This window comes from Melanostigma gelatinosum, assembly GCF_949748355.1.
Source record: "Melanostigma gelatinosum genome assembly, chromosome: 9".
NCBI classification, from domain to species: Eukaryota; Metazoa; Chordata; class Actinopteri; order Perciformes; family Zoarcidae; genus Melanostigma; species Melanostigma gelatinosum.
In genome coordinates, this window is record NC_136642.1 from 18,215,684 (window position 1) to 18,234,880 (window position 19,197).

Genomic DNA, 19,197 nt, shown 5'->3' on the forward strand with positions numbered 1-19,197 from the left:
CTTCCGTGAGACGTTCACAACGAATCATATGTTTGACAAAGTATTTCCCAAGTTAATTCGCAGTTCATCCCAGCATTGTTATTTAGTAATTGAAAATGTCAGCATTATTAGGTGCCTGCAGCAGGAACATGTAAGGAAGAGGACACTTTTCCATGATGACGCTTGCTTTTGACCCTGAGGGATTTCATAGAGCTCCAGCCTACATTTGACCTGGCAGCATGCATCCAGCCTGTCAGACACTGCCGTGGCTTCGAAGAAATTTTATTTCCTTCCGCGGCATCATGACACTCCACTCTGACTCGGCTCCAACATCCCAAACTCAGAATCCTAACTGCGTCAGAAGAATAACCAGACAGAATCTGATTCATATACAGACTCTAATTAACTGGCTTAGCTTCTGCTGTAAAAAAAAAAAGAGACTTGTTTCATGTTTGGACAGAAAAACACATAAAAGGCATAATAAAATCAGAGGCTTGATCAATTTAGCCGGTACAGTCAAAATTCTTCCCCAAACAGGATGCCTTATTAAAATTCAGTTCATTAATTCAGCTATTCCGGAGAGCCAAATGTCAACAAAACTGTTTCATCATTGGAAGCCAGATCTCAAAGCATTTACAGATCTGTCCAAGTAACGGATCAAGTTCAAATAATTGGAGGCTAAGGAGACACTAAGACGTCGAAGATGCCTTGAAAACTGTCACACCATTTTTTGTATGTGTTCGACTGAATTAACTTGAAACAACTTGTAAATTTCGTTTGGTGACTCAGCTATGTGAGTATTAGCAAATTGCTATTCTATAAGCTTGCAGTGTGAATGAATGCAATAATGGTTTTCATTATCAGTGCGGATAATCTTATATATTGCAGTTTGTATTGAAGAAGTTCATTTAATGGAGTCTCTTTAAAGTAAAAATGTATCTGAGATGAGATGCCTCACCAGAGTTGACTGCATTCCAGTACAACAAGTAGTCATTGTTAGCAATACCAGTTAACAACGTGTTACGCCAGTATTTTGCACATACAAACACCACAGCAACATGTCCACAGATATAAGTTTGACTGTACTGTATGACCGAGTTTATGAGACACAAATGTGACAGAAGTGCTAATAAACCGCGTATTACTACAGCTGTTTTACTGTTGAGCAGCCATCTTGGATTCTGGTTCGGCCGACTCTTTGAGTTGGAAATCTGACCTCAGGCGGCGTTCCAGTAGAAATTCTGACTACCTAGTTTAAGTGCAACATTAATCTATTAAATAGTGTGCTAAAGAACAGAGAGCAATGAGAGAGATAATTGTCGGGCTAGATAGCTCTGACGGAGCGCAGGCTGCGAGGTGACCACAGGCTCCCTGTGCCCTTAGCTTGCTCGATGAAGCTCAACCAATGTCTTCTAGCTGGTCGAGAAGCTGCTATACTCCACTGTTGGAGACGGGCCAGAGTAGCAGACAAAAAAAAACTGTGATGAAGGCAGTCAGACCAGCATCCACAGCAACTAGCGCCCGGGGGACTGAAGCGTCTGCTCTGGTCTGAGGACAGTTTAGCTAATTAGCCGTGAGAGCCAGGAAAGATTAGTTTGCCTTTTGACAGCTTCCTCATGCTACTCCGAACATGGGGTAATGCAACTAAAGTGTTTTTGCCGTGGTCTTTTTTAGAGGAATTTACAGAATGAAATATTTGAATGATTTCAGCCACCACACTTTAAACCTGTGTATTGTGTTGCATCTGCTGCATTAGGTGTCTCACTGTAACAGCATTATCTAAAACAGGATATCTGTGAGTTTAGTTATTTCACATTACCAAACTCATGTCAGAGGAGACTTCATATCTTCTCTTTAATATGGTTATTTTGAAGCCAAATTGTGACGGATTACTCTGAACCATTTGAATGAATGCGGTTTAGGTATTTCTGCAACAGTGCAAAAGCTCCTTGTTGAATATAGATATAGAGACAGAGGATTATTGGAGATAATTTATAATTCAGTAATGAAGTGCTCTTTGTAGACACTGCGAACTCTGACTCTAATAAGGATAAATTCATCTGCAGTGTCGTGCTCTCTGCTAAAGTCGTGTAATATATTAAATCAACTATGGATAACAGTCATCTATTCATTTAATTATGTCCATTGGCTTAGATTGACTGCAGCTGTGCCTTTTGTATCACACTCTATTGCTAAACAAAATAATAAAAGTCATTCTGAAAACCAATGCAAAGCTGATGTGAACCTCATAGTAAGTCAAAATGTCAGGATTGTTAATTTGACTGAAATATGGTCCGTTGCTTGACACAGCTGGTCTAGCTGATAGTAAATGGAACACATGGTGCAGTCTGTCTCATTATTTACAGAAACACATACAGTCCCAGTGTGCAGCGTGAGCCGTTGTAGAGGTCTTCCATCAACCATACACCCCGCTGACGTTCTGCATTAGCATCTTCGGGAGGGTTGTGAATTAGAAATGAAGAGGCATGTTGTGATACAGACCTCCAGACTAGCACTGGGGCTCTCTGAGGCCCCACACAAACCACTCTTTCAATTCTCCAAATAAATCCTTCTGTGGCCTGACCGGCCGGGAAGCAGTAATTTGCAACTGCATTCGGGGGAAAGGGAGACTCATGATGGCTACATCTCTTCTTCTCCACACCAGAACATTCCCCGCTGTGCTCTTCAGTCCCAAAAGCCCCAAAGAGCATCGTAGCAGTCTGATAAAACAGAGCTGTCACAGTCTGTCTGCACCGAGACAGAGAACAGACTGGAAGTAGGAAGTCAAATTATCTGGACTTCCTTCCTTCCTTCCTCCCTTCCTTCCTTCCTCCCTCCCTCCCTCCCTCCCTCCATTCTATCACGATCTGGACACAGCTCTCTGCTCTGCACACATTCTGCTCCATGTGGCTTCAGCCTCATGTGCTGTTTTGTTTGGACAGCACCGAGACAATTAGATCTGTGTTAAATGTGGCCTCACACTGGGCTTCACATTGATTGGTGTGTCAGCATGGGCCAGAGTTCAACTGCCTGCTCAAATGTGACTTTGTTTGCTGTGCCATCCATTCAAATCTGCATAGATCTCATGAACATCACATTTGAGCAGGCAGTGTAGGTCCAGCCCGTGTTGACAGACACGCCAATCGGCACAGAACAGAGCGAGGATGTGTATTTGCAACGGAAAAGCTGTCTGTCCCTTCACATTTCATGCTCATGCTCAAGTCTTAATTTTAGTTTCATTGTTTTATTTGATTCCTTGTGTATTGCTGTCTAAAGAGGAAAAACAATGTTAATTTTAGTTTTAACAACATGTCACATGTAGATGAGAGAACTGAAGGATTTGATCCAGCAGTTAAAATGAAGAGGCAGCTGGTGTAAAGGGAGCTCTCTGGAGGATCTGGTTGCTGCTGGTTGGTTGAGGAGGTGGCAGGATAGGAGGGGGGAGAGTCTCAACCAAATCACTGCAATTAGTACAGGAAGCACAGGAGACTAGTGCCCCCAAGTGTTTGCTTGATATATGATTTGTGTCTGTATGCTGCTGTGAAATGAGAGGATTTTAGATTTTATTTTTGTGATGTGCATGTTTGCACATGAGGCAGGCAGTCTATCGGAATCTTCGGTTGTTCACAACATAAGAGGCTGGAATGCCATCTAGAGGTCAAGCAGCTCATTTTGTTATGTGCAGTGGTGGAAGAAGTATCGGACATATTACTTACATTTAAATACCAATACCATAAAAAAATACTCCTTTACAAATACAATTCAGTATCCGAAACCCTCCCCAATTAAAAGTACATAAATGCACTTCAAATAATAAGTAAAAGTACCTGCTCTGCAGAGAAATGACAAAGTGACTGATGTATATCATTCTGTATGTCATTATTATATTGGTATTACTGATGCCAGCAGCATAATTACCTTAAATACCATATTAAAACACTGAATGTTTAGTGTAATCAAATGAAATGAATGCTAAGAAGTGGAAATTACACTTTACTTGAGCTAGTTTTGTTTTTTCACAGATGAATTAAAAGGAGTCATCCTGGACTAGTTTCTCATTCATGGATGAAGTCTTCTTTTTATCCCTGTGAGGGGCGATTCTCCACGCAGAAGCACTAAGACAGCATTGACCTACATTACTTCATGTATTTTTGGCATACAGTATGTCTTGCTATTCTCCCTTGCTGTGACACCACATAATCCCTTTGTGTAGGTTGGATTGATGGCGTACGATCATTCATTCGCCTCTCCGTCACTAGACGGGCAGGTCGCTATTCATGTGTAACCACCATGAACCAGGAAGGTTTCGTGACTCCCAGCAGTACACAGGCTGCCGTTGTGCAGCATTTGCCTTTTGGAACAATGCAGGTAACGGTATACCATTACAGGAACTAGATATATAAAACATATCTTTTGTTAAAGTGTGTTAAAGCTCCAGAATGAACTCATTCTAAAAGCCTGTGTGGATCAGTATCGCTGAAAAGAAAAAGGTAAAGATATGATTTGCTCTGACAAAGTACCAGCCCTGTCGGATTAATGGCATTTTAAGAACTTCATCTGAATATCCCATTGAGCCTAATGAGGGATGCATCCTTTCCCCCTGAAGCTAAAGTCCTGTCTCTGTGGGAACCAACTGATAGCAGGTAGACTTTGCCCTGAAGGCGAACCAACACGACAGGAAGAGCTGCAGAGCAGATTCCCGGCCGTCACAGCAGAGGTAAGACACATTCGAATAGATCACAGCTGTAATTCATTGACTTTCTTTTAAAGTCAGACAGCAAATGATCACTTGTTGAAGACTTGAAAAACACAATGGGTACTTTTGGATGCTTCATTCATCATATCTTTGGACGTACAAGCCTTTGCGAACAGAAACTAAATCCACTTTATTTCATGTAAATGTTTGAAAATAAGTCTAAATATATTTCCATCATGTCGTGTCCATCACAGGTGTTAGTTTGGGGAGCTGAAGTAGTCAAAATGTGGTTTTAGGTGCAAGACGATGTATCGCTGCCATGAGTTCATAAGCCATTACTAATTACTGATATTACAGGAAGTGGATATTGTTACTGATTCAACCATTTAAATGCAGTGCCGATGTTTCTTTGGAAGTGTTGTGTGGACCCTGTAGCAGTTTCTATCATACAGTGTTTTATCATACAGGCTGTAAACGTCAGTGTATGATACAGCATTGGTCATTGTGTAGCTAGTGAGAGCGTTGCGTCTTTAAAGACGAATGTAAAACCAGGGACTTTGCCTGTTACTCATGTCTTCACAAGCTATAGAATGGCTGAGATTACTGTCAACTGAATTTCCTCTGCGAGCAATTAACCGCAACCTATTTGGCCATTAAATATACATACAGGTCTATTAAATGGATGCTTAAGCCCATAATTATGGACTTTAGTCTCGGATTGCTCGTGTGTTTGTGTGATGCATCATTTTGTAATGACCCATTTGTTTGTTCCACTCTGACATCGCCCCATTTGCCAATTTAAGTTCACTGATTAAAGCGCTGACGCTGTTGAAGAGGAGGCTTTTGTGGTCTCGGCCACGACCTTAACCCATCTGTATGTCTGACGTGTGTTCTCCGTTGCTGCTGGGCCTCAGTCTATGAAAACCTTTGGTGGAATGGACCAGACTAACAGCAGCAGCAGCAGCAATGGCGGCTATGGACCTCCTCCCCCTCCGTACAACACTCAGGACTACGGACAGAGTTGTTACACAGGGATGAGCTATCAGGTTAGGAGCAATATTGGAACCTTTTTTAATGAGTAGTGAGCTGAAACAGTTTTTTCCTCTTCGTTGTGGATTTAATGTCCAACTATTAGTACATCATGAGTCAGAATCACACACTACCAGCCTCCTCCTGATCACGGTATCGTCACCAAACCTTATATTAAACCTTAAATCATTTGATTAGACATGGATGATTGATTTTCTTTCACTGATGCGCTAAAAAAACAGTGTTCCATCATGAGTAGAATATTCTTGTACTACCTGTGTTGTTGTTGGTTGGGCTGAATCAGGTCGGGAAGGGGAACGTTGCAGTGGTCTCCCCTCCTGGCGCCTACGATGACATGGTCCGTCCTGAGCACGTGGCAGCAGCTGGAGGCGAGTTTGGTGAAGCTCCACCTGACTACTGTCACGGCTTAGAGGACAGCGGCTTCAGTGACGCTGCCGTACGAAGAGGTGAGGGCTGGAAGGAGGGAGGAATGGGCAGAGGGAGAAAAAGAAGAGCGAGAGAAACCAGGATGCGTGTTTGTTTGCGTGGTCAGAGCTGAACAAGGATAAAGAATATGTGCTCCCTCATTGGCCTTGCAGTGTTTTCTTGAAATAGATTTGAAATTGAAAATGATTCCCTGATCTCCGCAGTGCCCTGCCTCATCTCGCCACCGCCCACGCAACACAAACTATTAGATGAGAGGTTGTTTCTGGACATAAACAGCCCTACCTGCTACTTTGCACTGGCAGATCTCTTTTTAATGCTGTCGTCTTGTGTGTCTGTCTAACTTTCTATCCGTCTCGTCTCACTGTGTCTTTCTTTGTGAGCAGGTTTCATAAGGAAAGTTTACTTGACCTTGATGATTCAGCTGCTGGTGACTGTCGGAATCATCTGCGCTTTTCTTTACTGGTGAGACGGCGTTACACAAGGGAGCTCCAAAAAGAGATGAATCCATGTCAGGCAGCCATCCATCCGTCAATCAATCCACGTTTGGTGTCGCGTGTGAGAGCATCCGACATCACACAGACATATAGTTGTCCCCACAAACACGTTGAGCATGCAACCCAACACGCCTTGAATCCGCCATGAATATGTAAGGCGAGACAAGATGGGGGGAGAATAAAAGAGCGTCTCTGCCACATAATATGTTTGGCTTGCAGTAGTTTGAAAGGTTTATATGTTTCGTATAATAGATGTGGTAGAACGCTGCTACAGTCATTTCTTTTCATAAATTGCATCCTGCTCCCATGTGCACAATGCTGTCCTCTGTTAATATTTAATACAATCATTCTACTGCCTCTACCAAATGAATGGTGCTGCTATTAAACACTCCGCTCTGCCGCGCTCTCTCCCTTGCTCTCGTGGAATAACAGGGACGCTCTCAGGGAATGGACATGGGCCAACTCCTGGTTCTCCTACACAGCAATGTAAGCCATCAAAAACATCCAGTTAGATTGTCTGGAGACGCTGCACACTTTCTTGCTTTTAACCAGTTTGACCAACTACAAATCTCCCATGGGCGAGTTACCGAAATGAAAATGTCGCTCATGGAAATCCATAGAGGTAAATCACAGGCTGTCACCCCAGTCTGAATCCCAATCCAGGAAACTGCCAGCTACACTGCATAAATAATGCACTCAGTGAATTCACATATTGAACACAGTGCTTTTTTTTGCCTGTTTATAGCCTTTTTATTGGCTATTGACGATACTCTATATTCTCTGTGAAATAGGGCATTGGTGATGGTGCTCATCGTGGCCTTGTCCTGCTGTAACAACCTCCGTCGTCAAGTCCCCCTCAATTTCATCGCCCTGAGCCTGTTTGTGAGTGGACGCAGTACCAGCCAGGCATCAAATTAAACCCCCACCACACCTGCTCTATTTCACAGGTGGGGGGGTTTTGGTCATGCATTTACTTTTGCATCTCTCTCTCGCTCTCTCTCTCTCCCTCCCCCCCCCCCCCCCCGTGTGTGTCTCAGACTGTTGCAGAGGGCATGATGCTGGGAGCTGTTTCAGTGTGAGTATCTGTTTCCAAGGATGAATCCCCAACCTGATGCTGACTCATTTACACAACAGCAGCCCCATTTGATCCATATCTGGTAGCGTGCTGGATGCCAGCAATGAAGCCATCAAACCTGATAAGATGTGATCATAACTTTAACAAATTAAAAAGCACATGGAATCATATTTTCCGATGTTTTCCGGCAGAAGATAAATGGGAAGCATCACAAATAGTTCAAAACCAATTTGTCTGTGCCGGTGCCCGTGTAAACACACGCGACATTTTGTCTCTTAGCAGCGTGTCACTCTGACATTAAACTGCCTGACTATCAATAATATATTGAAATTACCATATTTATGGGACATTGCCATAACTGAAGCTGTAACTGATATGCAATGAACACAGGCAATACATTATGCCATGCTTGTGTCCGGAGGGGGGTCCTCACTCATCATTCTAGTTCAGACACGTGATACAGACTATGAAATGAAAAACGGCCATGTTTCCCACGGGAAAGTAATGTTTCCCTTTTATGATAGAACTTAACCCGACTGTTGGTGAATGCACTCGTTTGACATGATACGACGGGGTGTCTTTCGCATCTGTTTGATGTTTCTGTCTGCAGGTACTTTGATGCAGAAGCAGTCCTGTGGGCTGTGGGGGCAACGGCGCTGGTGTCCTTGGCCTTGACTCTGTTCGCGATGCAGTCAAAGGTAAGATCGGTCACACACTCTGAGCTCAGTTTGCAGTGCAGCCAAAAGTGAAATTTCATAAAGTGCAGCTTTGCCATGCTGTCGGTGGTAAATGTGCATATACTGAGCTGTGTTTCCTGTGCAGTCAAAGGAAAAGGTGTTATAGCATGAGAGAACCGGCCAGGTTCTCTCATGCAGTGTTTGCTAAATGCAGTCAAGGGTTCAAAGGGATTTGCTGTCCAGGCAAAAGTATGATTAGTGCTGAGATCAGTGTATTTGTCAGTCAAGTCAATTCCTTGTGTCCAGTGGTGGGACAGAGTTAAACCTCTGGGGCGGTCGTCATGCTGGCAGAGGATGGACCATGGATCTTGGCCCCGGAGCCTTTTATTATTTGCTAAATCCCTGCGCTTTCTTTTTTATCTGTCTCCTTTAACCACGAAGTATATAATAAAGCAAACGTGCTCAGAGATTAATCTTTATAGGGGTCCTTTCAGGTGAACATGACGCTCCTCCAGCCAGATATACTACATTTTAATTAGAAAAATACTTTGCCGATCCTGATCCCGTGCCATTAATCTCATCTAAAATATAACAGTAATACATGAACAACTCTTGATAAGTCAAAGTGGACCCTGACATAGCTTCTGCACCATTTTATTTCATTTTATTTAAAAAGTGCTTTAACACTGTTATTTCTCAATGATACCACTTGGTTCACATATAATAATATAAATGTACGCTTGCATAAGTGACATTTAGAACAAGTTGTGATGCTCTGTTGGCAATAGTCAATTTGCAGAAGTGTGGAGACCTTTTGAGAATCACTTCATTGATAGTTTGTCATGCTTTTTCAATAAATTGCTCATTCAGAACAAAAGTTATCATACAGGCAGCGGGGCAAACAATTCTCAGAGTGTAGGCCAAATTGGAATTGCCTTTAGAGTCCCTCTCAATTGCCTCGAAATGTAGTTTGGCTTTTCACACAGTTTACCACTTATTGCATCTGAAGGAGCTACAGACATTTATTTCCACTGCTTAGATTGGCTGAAAACTAGCAAGCAGGTGTCTAATGATCACACTGAGAATAAATCTGTTCTTAAACGCTCTCTGCTCATTAGTAATCTGTGGAAAGAAGGCATATGCATCAGGTCTAAATAGCCTGCGTATAGAGGGGGGAACTGTGATATAAATAGTACTTGGCTGTGCCCTCACCCCATAACAGAGGTTATTTATCTGCGTGCGTTCACTCTTGCAAACACTTGCACTTGACTTGTTTTATTTTTCTTTATGAATACACGTTCATCCTGCAGTTTCCAGCTCCACCTCTTGCTCTGCTCTGTTAACTCGGTTCCAGGGCTGCTTTTTTTTTTTGTCTCTGTCACTGTGATGTAAATGTCATGCAGACTGCCTTGCATGTTCAGCCCAGAGCTCCTCAGGTGATCAGTGTTAGTCATTCTCCTCTTGTAACTGCCATCTTTCTTCTGCCTATCTGAAAAGGGCATGCAGGCCAAAAGGCCACCTCCCCTCCCCTCCCCTCCCCTCCCCTCCCCTGTGCCTGCGTTGCAGCTTGTTGATTAATTATCCAGGATCATTACATGCAGAATCGTTGAAAATGTTGAACTGCAATATGTCTTCATCATTTAGCAATCTGTGACACCCCCCCCCCCCTCTCTCTTCTTCTCTCTTCGCTCCCCCTTTTTCTGGCACCAGTGGGACTTCACCGGAGCAAATGGGAGCCTGTGGGTGTTCAGCTGGACCCTCTTTTCCTTCGCATTGCTCTGTGGAATCCTCCGATCGCAGGTAGACCGAGAAGCCGTCATGTGTTTGCACCTGCGTTTGCAGTGAGAACGGGTTTGAATTGAACGGCAGTCAAGAGGCAGACGGTGCATACAGCCTCGTCGCTTTCATCCCCAGGATGTACCGGCGCTGACCTGTGTGCTGAGCAGACTGTAAAGAGGAGAGCGTGCACTCTCAAACCTCTCAGGAGCTGCCCTGATCTCAAACTGATGCCTTTAAATCGACACTGCTGTTTGCTGTGATGATGGCTGTTTGTGTTTTAGCCTGAAGCAGCAAATTTACAGAAACAAGCATTCCATTGATTTCAAACTGCTATTTTTACACGACAACAAATGATCTGGAACAGAAAATAAACACAGCTTTCTTAAAGCATATTGTGTGCACTGTGCACCCATTATCAAACCTTTACAATCATATTTACCGTGCGGAACAACTAGAATGGATAACGGGTTTAAAGTATGCTCAGTTTTACAGGATGAGGCGGAAGTATTGTGCCTGCAGCGAGCACACTACCATTTTACTACGATGGGGAATAACTTATAAATGAATAATTTCATTTTAAATGGTAAAATAGAGTTGTTTTTAATACATATTAATACATATTTGTAAGAGAATGTTGCTGAGTGCCTTTGCTGATCTTGTCTCTGATCCTTTCAACAGTATCTTTACATCTTGTACGCCTGCCTGGGAACCTTGCTGTTTTCCTTAGTAAGTACATTCAAACTTTGATGACAGATCATTATGCAGCAACAGAGGTTGACATTTGAAAATGAAAGAAACGATCATCGAGGCTTAAATGTCAAGTGAGCGTGTGCGATGCGCGGTTTCCGGTGTCTGTCATAGTAGTTAGCGTAAAGAGAGGGCCTCTGATGTCCTTGTGCCCTTTCATTTCAATTATCGCCCCGCTTAACAGCAGCAGGCTTCATTCTCACAGCCACCTCTCTGCGTGCCTTTGGCATTAACAGCAAATGTTGTGACCCATCCCGTCAGCTGCTGGAACAAACTGCTGCTGCACACAGAGCTGAACAGGCTGTCAGCGGCAAGTCACAACTCACTTTCAGCCGACACCATTATTTACATGGCCTGTTTATCTGCGCAGTCCCCGCTCTCAAAGATAAGAAAGGCTGGCCGTGTTTTCTCTCAGACCGATCCCTGTACCAGACCGGCTCGCTGTCTTTCATCACACAAACTGAGGCATCTCTCATCTCTCTCTCTCCGCAGTACTTGGTGTTTGATACACAGCGCATCCTGGGTGGGAAACACAGGAAGTACCAAGTCTCTCCTGAGGAGTACGTGTTTGCTGCTCTCAACCTCTATTTGGACATTGTCTCCCTGTTCCTGCTGCTGCTGCAGCTCATCGGCCTCTGCCGCTAACAGCGAGCCTCTGTGTGACAGGCCTCCCGAAAGAAGCACAGAATGTCTTCCTGCACATGATATCCCATCATAGTGCATCATCTATCTAGGTTTATATGGAATGATTATACGATTCAGCTAGTACTGTAATGTACAATATGAGTGTGTGATTCTTCTGGAGCTTAAAGATGCTTTTGGAAACCAAACTAACTCCATTAAAGGACGGAATGTGTCAGTGTCAGCACTCCCATAAAACCCAGGTGGGTTCGCTGTCATTTTGTTTTTTCTGTCCAAAATGTGTTTGCTTAGAATGACCAATAAAAAAAGACAAATTAAAACTCACCACATAGTTTATTGGCATCACACATGTCTTCATATAAAGAGGGAATGTATCAAGTATAGACTATGAAAGTGCAAATAGCATTTCAAGGATTAGTTGCTTTACAATAGAAAATCTCAGTGAGTTACAAAATGTTATATTTCAAATAAATCACCTGAACATTAGGACGTGAAATACAAAGGAACTACAAATTCCATTTCAACTCGTACCCATTTCATGCACAGCACACTGTTGCACAAAAAGGGGCAAACCTACTTCCATGAAAAGTTAGCTCCACTAACCATATGGCACTCTCAGTTTCACAACTTCAAGACTCTTGTCATCATGACCATCTTCAGATTTAATGTGGCTCTATACGAGATATACGGCCGTTCACTTCAGACAGTCTGTGCAAAAAACACAAGTCTTAAAGGTAAAACACTGATCAATGTGTCGTATTGGTTATTCACAATCCATTTAATGGATTAAACAGATTGCAAATGAATCCCTACTTTATATTGCAACTTTTCTCCATTTTAGTGTCTCTAGGTAACATACAGTAGGTCAACTCATTCCAAAGTCAATACAGTGGTTTTAGTTTGTGTGGGGCAAGAAGCCCTTCTGCAGAAAAAAAAAACAAGCGCAACATAATCTTTTTTTCAAAATATTTGGGGATAAGATTTGAAGGTATGACATTAACCGTTATCAGTGTTATCCATGAACAAAATACTACTAGAACCAACAAAAAAGCCTCATGCTACAAATATTTTGATGAGAAATCAAGCTCTCATGTCTGCACACTCTAAACTTTATGTGAGAGAAGTAACTTTAAGGTAAAGGGTGGTGGTTACACTGTAATTAGTGTAATTAGCACTCAGAAAATGTGTGAAAAAAGAAACCACGGCGATTGACATAAAGGCACTGTGTCTCTAGTCGTGTAGACATCCGTTTCACAAACACAATGTGTTAGAGATGCAATACACAGTCATGAGTTCTCCACACATTACCCTGCAGCCCGGTACGTATGTGGAGCTCTAGTAAGAATTACACTTAATGGGACCCAGAGATCAATTACAGTGACTTGGGGCGTGAGTAATGAATCCACCAAAGTCTGAATGAGATTGCCTGATTATCTCGCTCACTGGCCTTTTCCTGCAGTGTATAAAGCAGACGACGCACTGTCGACTTAGTCTGTCACGCTCGGCTGCAGGACTGAAACAAGCAACAATGCAATTCAAAATAAACCAGACTGAATGACACTCGGCAGCCTCTGGCCCCCGTCAGCGCTCTCATTGAAAGTGTGTTCGGATTGAGGCTTTGAGGTCAATACCATTGTCGGGTCAATTTTATCATGTTTTTTTTAAGGAGGCCACCGACTTTTGTTTGGCTGATGAATCTACATTTTTGTGTGTGAATGTTTCACACAGTAAAGTACACAACCATGATGGTCTTAAACTAGAGATTCACACACAGCACGCCACAGCTTTTAGATGGCAAGATTTGAAAATAGTCGGCGTTTGGAAGACATTATTTATTTATTTATATTTATATTTATATATATAGTAGGCAGGTTTAGACAGGAGCAAGAACTATCCCCAAACCTGTGCCCCCACAGGCTGAGTTGGAGCGATTCAGTGTGCTCTTATGTTGAAAAACCTCCCTCAGACCTGATTCAGACACATACAGTAGGCGTTTACTCCAGTGGAAGAAACTAAAATAATACCTGCACTATGCGAATGCATCTTCTCTTTCAGGAAAAATGTTATCAAATATAATGTCTCCTTCAATGAGTGCTTTGTTTTCAGGAGGGCTGATTGTTGTTGGAAGGGGGGGGGGGGGGGGCTGACAATACAGTAAATGCAGGAAACCAATCTGACTTCAATGCTGGACTAGAGCCTAAATACTTCTTCCCCGACTTTCCAACAAAGTACGAACGGACACATTCTTCATTCTGTATACATTCCACCTGAATTCATTTCATTTGTAATCTACAGTGTTTTTTTTGGTGTCTCTGGAAAGAAAAGCTCCTTCCCATCTCAGCCAGTCGGCTCATACCAGGTGCACTTGGTCCTCCCACTCGGAGGAGCTGGTGCTGGCCAGCTGGTCGGACACCGAGGCGCATTGCGGAGTGTCGACGCGGCAGACCTTTGAGCCTCCCCGTTCGGCAGGGTCTCCGCTCGTGCCGAGGGTGGCCATGTAGGGTAGCGGCATGCTGTCCAGCCCCACGAGGTCCAACTGGGTCGGCCTCTGAGCGACGGCACACTCCTTCTCCCCCACGTCGCTCAGTCTCTGAGAGAAGAAACCCACTTCTGCCGTCCCTTCCTGAGGTTTCCTGCTTTCAGGCAGGATGCCCCCGTCTTTCTCGTCATCATGCACGCATCCTTCTCCGCCCGCGTGGAGTGCGCCACGGTCTGTGTCGGAAGAGGTTGAGGGGACCAGGGTGATGCCTTGAGGATTCATGTCGTGGAACCATGCCATGATGTTGCCCAGCAAATTAGCGTTTGCTCCTAATGCGGAGGACGTGGACGGGTCGTGGCTGCCGCATGTGGTCGAGTCTAACGTGTCGCTGGAAGATGAGAAGAGGCCCGTCGATGAGTCGCTGCCTCCTGGAGCCCCGTAGGCCCGGTGGTGGCTGTCGCAGTGCTGCACAGAGGCGGAAACGCCAGTGGCAGCAGAGTACTGGCTGCTGATGTTGATGTTGCCAAGTCTAGCCAAGTTATCGCCCAGCTCCAGCAGTTCTGAGCTGCTTAGAGAAGCTCTGGAAAGGACACCTGGAGCGCTCTGTTCGAGCCTAGACGGCAGCGAGGTGCCGATGGCGCAGAGTGAGGCTTCGTTGGCAAGGACGTCGTGGTTGGACTCAATCTCTGCCAACGCCGCGTCCTGGAGCGACAGCTGAATGGCCAGTAGAATGTTCGGGTCATCGTCATCCAAAGAACCTAGACCCTGCAAGAAAATCCAGGATACAGTGTGAGTGATGCAGGCCAAACCAGTGTCATCCACTTACAAAGCACCAGCAGTTTCCAACCTGCACCAACTATGGGCAAGGAAGTAAGAGGAGCAGCAGGTTAGAACTGCAGATGGGAACACGCTCTGTACAATCTAGGAGAATAATAGCAGACACACTTTGTTTTGTTGAAGATACTGTGTGAGGTTTTACAGTTTAAAACTCCACAATGGTACAAGATAAGGCTGGTAGTAATGTGTATTTGTGTTGTCAAACAAATGAAATAACGGTGATTTGGTTTGTCTCGGTCAGTCGCAAAAGGCAAGAAATGTCCATCTGGGAACTGTAGATTTTACCAAACGTTACTCAAAGCAGAGTCGATGATGTATTTGTATGGGATCATTTTCAGCTGCCGATTTGGTGCACTAGGAAGTGACCTCATGTTCATTGTGATACAGAAGCATGTCGCCCAACAGTGGAGGTCTTCACGTCTAAACCGTAGCTGAGTTTCACTTCTTTTGTACATTTACATTGATTTAATCGGTCTATTTTACCAGACAGAGATCACAAGGACTTACTGACACCAAAGGATTCAAACAAACTGTCTTTGTATCTTAAGACCCCAATTTTGAATCTGACTCAATCTTCTATCTTTCGTATGATTTAAGTGTACAATATTATTATTGGAAGAAGTGCATTAGACTTTTAAATGTTTTGTTGTGATTGCCTTTAACCCCCCCCCCCCCCCGAACCTCAGCACTGTCATGCCACAGTGAGGAATAAAACATCCCTTCAGAAAACAAAGCAGCTCGATTCATGCCGTACACCTTTGATGTGGTCTGAAAGATCTCAAAGGATGAAAGCCTTGAGTGGAGAGGAAAATGGCAACTGTGCACTCACCATCAGAAGATGTCTACGTCCGCCTCCGAGATCCTGTGCGTCTTTGTAGAAAAAGAAACAGACCAACAGCCCAGTCATTAAACTCAATCTTTACAGCTGCACCTGGACGGCTAATTGAACCCATTTCTAATTTCCACTTTTAGGAAAATCATCTTCATTTTAGTGAACACTGCAGAATGATCGGAAGCAACCTGTGCCCCTCAGCGGTTCCTCAGGAAATTTACTAATTTATTATCTTCATCTGAAATCAATTATTCGTTCTGACGCGACAAAATCTTTTCAGCTGGCTTCAGAAACTGCAAACGCTGTCCTCGCTTCATTCCCCACCGCCAAAAACAAAGCAGCGCTGTCGTGGACGACACTGATGGATGAGAAATATTGGCTTGTTCAACTTCAGCAGTTGTGATTTTCCAAAGTTTGGGCCAGAACCGAGGGAGGATTACTGGATCAATGTCGTTTCATTTGTTGTACACACATTATTTAATCATAGATTACAAAACCTGGCGATAGCACGAACACTGAATTTGCATTTTCTTTTTTTTAATGTACTTCACCCTCATTTCCTGACTTTGCAAGAAAACAAAAAACAACTGTGACAAATTACCCCACAAACGAAGGTCGACATATGAGAATAAAGTCCAGCCCTGAGCCAGTGTCCCTGCGTGTCTGCTGCAGTACCTAAGATGCTGTCGCTGGAGTCATCGGGGTCGGGTGTGTTGCTGCGGAGACTGGACATGTCCCCTCGCCTCCGCTGCCGATGTCTCCGTCTGTACTGGAACTCTGCGTACTCCTGAAAAAACGACAACAACAATTAACAAAACTTTGAAAAATGCTTTAATGCTGCATGAGTCATAATGTCCTCGACTCTCATCATCAACACGTCGCTTTCTGACCAGAGAAGGTTGCCATCTATTGCTGATCTGGGGCTGCAGTTGCACATTTTCCTTGATTCCTACCGTGGGTGTTTTTGTTGTCAACAATTAAAAGGTGAAGTTGTAAGCTGTGACAAGTAGTGATGCAGTCTGCTTCAAATGTGGTCTGAGTGTTCTGTTCCAGGGAAGATCAATGATCTGAGAGATCATTCAAACTCTTTCATCTCCAACTCAAGTCGTCAATCATCAGGCTCCGGTCTAGACTGCATCCAAAGCAGAGGACCCACTCACTCACTAGAAGGGATTTGGAAATTCAGCAATGTGAGGACTGAGGTTCAGATGTTTGAAAATGCTTTGTGTGCGTGTGTGTGTGTGTGTGTGTAAGTAAAAAGTGAAATATTCATCTACTGGCAAGTTTAAAAACAACTAATCAAAGTGATACTTATTTTGTTCAGGTTCAGTTATAATTTGTATGGAATCATGTAAAATCCCACATTTAACTCGCCTTAAATCAGTCTATATCTAATCTAAGCATGTATTACATGTATAGAATTTCAAACTGAATATAATCGTGGATGCGTCTTTCATCTTAGTTTCACTTCTAACCAAGCAAGAGTTATTTTTGAAGTAATATTTCGACAGAGTATGAATTATAATTCCAGGGTTCTGCTTGAACCAGATGGTGCTCGTACTGGTCAATTACACACTCAAAGTCAATTGAAATGCCACTGCCAACCTAGAATTTGTATTCTTTTGGTTGTAGACCAACATGAAAAGGTCACATATACTGACTTTGTTCATCTGCATATCAGAATCAACTGCATTCTCCATTCACCCGCCTCATACATTTGCAAAAGTCACTGAGTCACATTCACATAATCAAAAGCCCATCACCCGAACACTGTCTTTCATGTTTCCACCGCTCTAAAAATAGCCCAGTGAAGTGTAAGAAGCCTGGAGCGGACCATCTGTAGCTGTGCCTGTGAGGCAGAGTCATCAGGCCGTGGTTATTACTATGGTGCTCCCATTAACTACTGCAGCTGAGAGACACAAGCTCTTAATTAGGGGACAGAAATAAAAAAGCCTTTTTTTTTTTTTTGCATCCGGTGGCAACATTTATTGTGAACTTCTTCACAGACACAAGTGCCCAAAATATGTTTTTGATGATTCGTTTGTAATTTAAATCCAGTTCCTTTGTCCTCCTCTCGAGGTGAGATGAGTTTTACATTGATAATTTGTTCTTTTGAAGATAAGTCACATCTTTGTCGTGTGCGCCTGGCCTCGGTCATCTTTTCTTGTGCAGTAAACTAATAGATAGGTCCCCATAATAATAAGGTATGACAGAGATGATAGCCAGCAAACTAAACAAATAGTATTCCTACTTCACAGTGTAGCCAAACATAAACATCCATTTATGTCTTACGTGGAACAGCAGAGAGGATCAACATCCTTTGTCATGTATAATCTACAGACAACAGAGCATCTCCCTGGATCATGTTACCTTGTCAAGAGAATTAAAAAAAAAAAGAAGTGTTTTTGTTCAGACATCCTTTGCATCACAGAGAGTCTTGTTTTTTTGATGCTTTAAGTCTGGCAGACAGCTTATGTAGTTATGGATTCAGACCTCAACCTGAACAGCCATATCAAGACAATTACAAAATCAGCCTACTATCACCTGAAGAATATATCAAGGATTAGAGGACTTATGTCTCAACAGGATTTGGAAAAACTTGTCCACGCATTTATCTTCAGCAGACTGGACTACTGTAACGGTGTGTTTACAGGTCTCTGTAAAATGTCCGTCAGAAAGCTGCAGCTGATTCAGAACGCTGCAGCTCGAGTCCTCACTAAGACCAGGAGGGTGAATCACATCACCCCAGTTCTAATGTCTTTGCACTGGCTTCCTGTCCAACAAAGAATTGACTTTAAAATCCTGCTGTTGGTTTACAAAGCACTGAATGGTTTAGGGCCAAAATACATCTCTGATCTGCTGCTGCCTTATGAACCATCCCGACCCCTCAGGTCGTCTGGGACCGGTCTACTTTCTGTTCCCAGAGTCAGAACTAAACATGGAGAAGCAGCGTTCGGTTTTTCTGCTCCACATATCTGGAACAAAGTCCCAGAAAGCTGCAGGTCTGCTGAGACCCTCAGCTCATTTAAATCAAGATTGAAGACTTTTCTGTTTGCTGCTGCCTTTAATTGAACCACATTCAATTCATATATTAATCAATTTCCTGCATTATTTCTTACACTGTTTCTTTAATTGTTTTTAAATCTCCTTTTCTTTTGCCTTGTGTTTTGATGCTTTTAATGGTTTTATGTGAAGCACTTTGAATTACCTTGTTGTTGAAATGTGCTATACAAATAAACTTGCCTTGCCTTAACACACTGGGTCCAGGTTTGGATAACAGTGACGGTTTACTCAGTAATCCTTGAGTAAACGAAAGCTCTACCTATGCCTCACTGCACGGTGCTGAGCAGGCAGAGGATATTAAGGAGATTCATCATTCATTCATCAAACTGGCCGAGCAGACTGATCTTGTCATTAGTTTTCCTGTCAATAGGGAAATGCCGCTTTATGCTGTTAAAAGGTGTGCACGATAAACCAGAGAGGC

The 19,197-nt window shown here is 43.3% G+C and overlaps 2 protein-coding genes across 3 annotated transcripts in view; one reads left to right on the forward strand and one right to left on the reverse strand.

Moving 5' to 3' along the window:
• Positions 1-5,610: 5,610 nt before the first annotated feature.
• LOC306781917 (protein lifeguard 1) lies at positions 5,611-11,568 on the forward strand (the record flags this gene model as incomplete). The annotated part of the gene is made up of 10 exons (XM_079275037.1): positions 5,611-5,721; positions 6,009-6,171; positions 6,535-6,613; positions 7,078-7,131; positions 7,437-7,527; positions 7,683-7,720; positions 8,331-8,418; positions 10,108-10,197; positions 10,855-10,902; positions 11,416-11,568. 10 exons carry the CDS (start codon positions 5,611-5,613, stop codon positions 11,566-11,568), a joined length of 915 nt encoding a protein of 304 aa, XP_079131163.1.
• A 311-nt stretch (positions 11,569-11,879) lies between these two features.
• LOC306781881 (ankyrin repeat and IBR domain-containing protein 1-like) overlaps positions 11,880-19,197 on the reverse strand; it is a 28,720-nt gene continuing 21,402 nt past the window's right edge. For both annotated transcript variants that reach the window (XM_079274971.1, XM_079274970.1), the window contains exons 17-19: positions 16,389-16,500; positions 15,711-15,751; positions 11,880-14,809 (exon numbers count right to left, since the gene is read on the reverse strand). In XM_079274971.1, the coding sequence (XP_079131097.1) occupies positions 13,916-14,809; positions 15,711-15,751; positions 16,389-16,500 (1,047 nt within the window). In that variant the 3' untranslated portion in view covers positions 11,880-13,915. The remainder of the gene's footprint in view (positions 14,810-15,710; positions 15,752-16,388; positions 16,501-19,197) is intronic.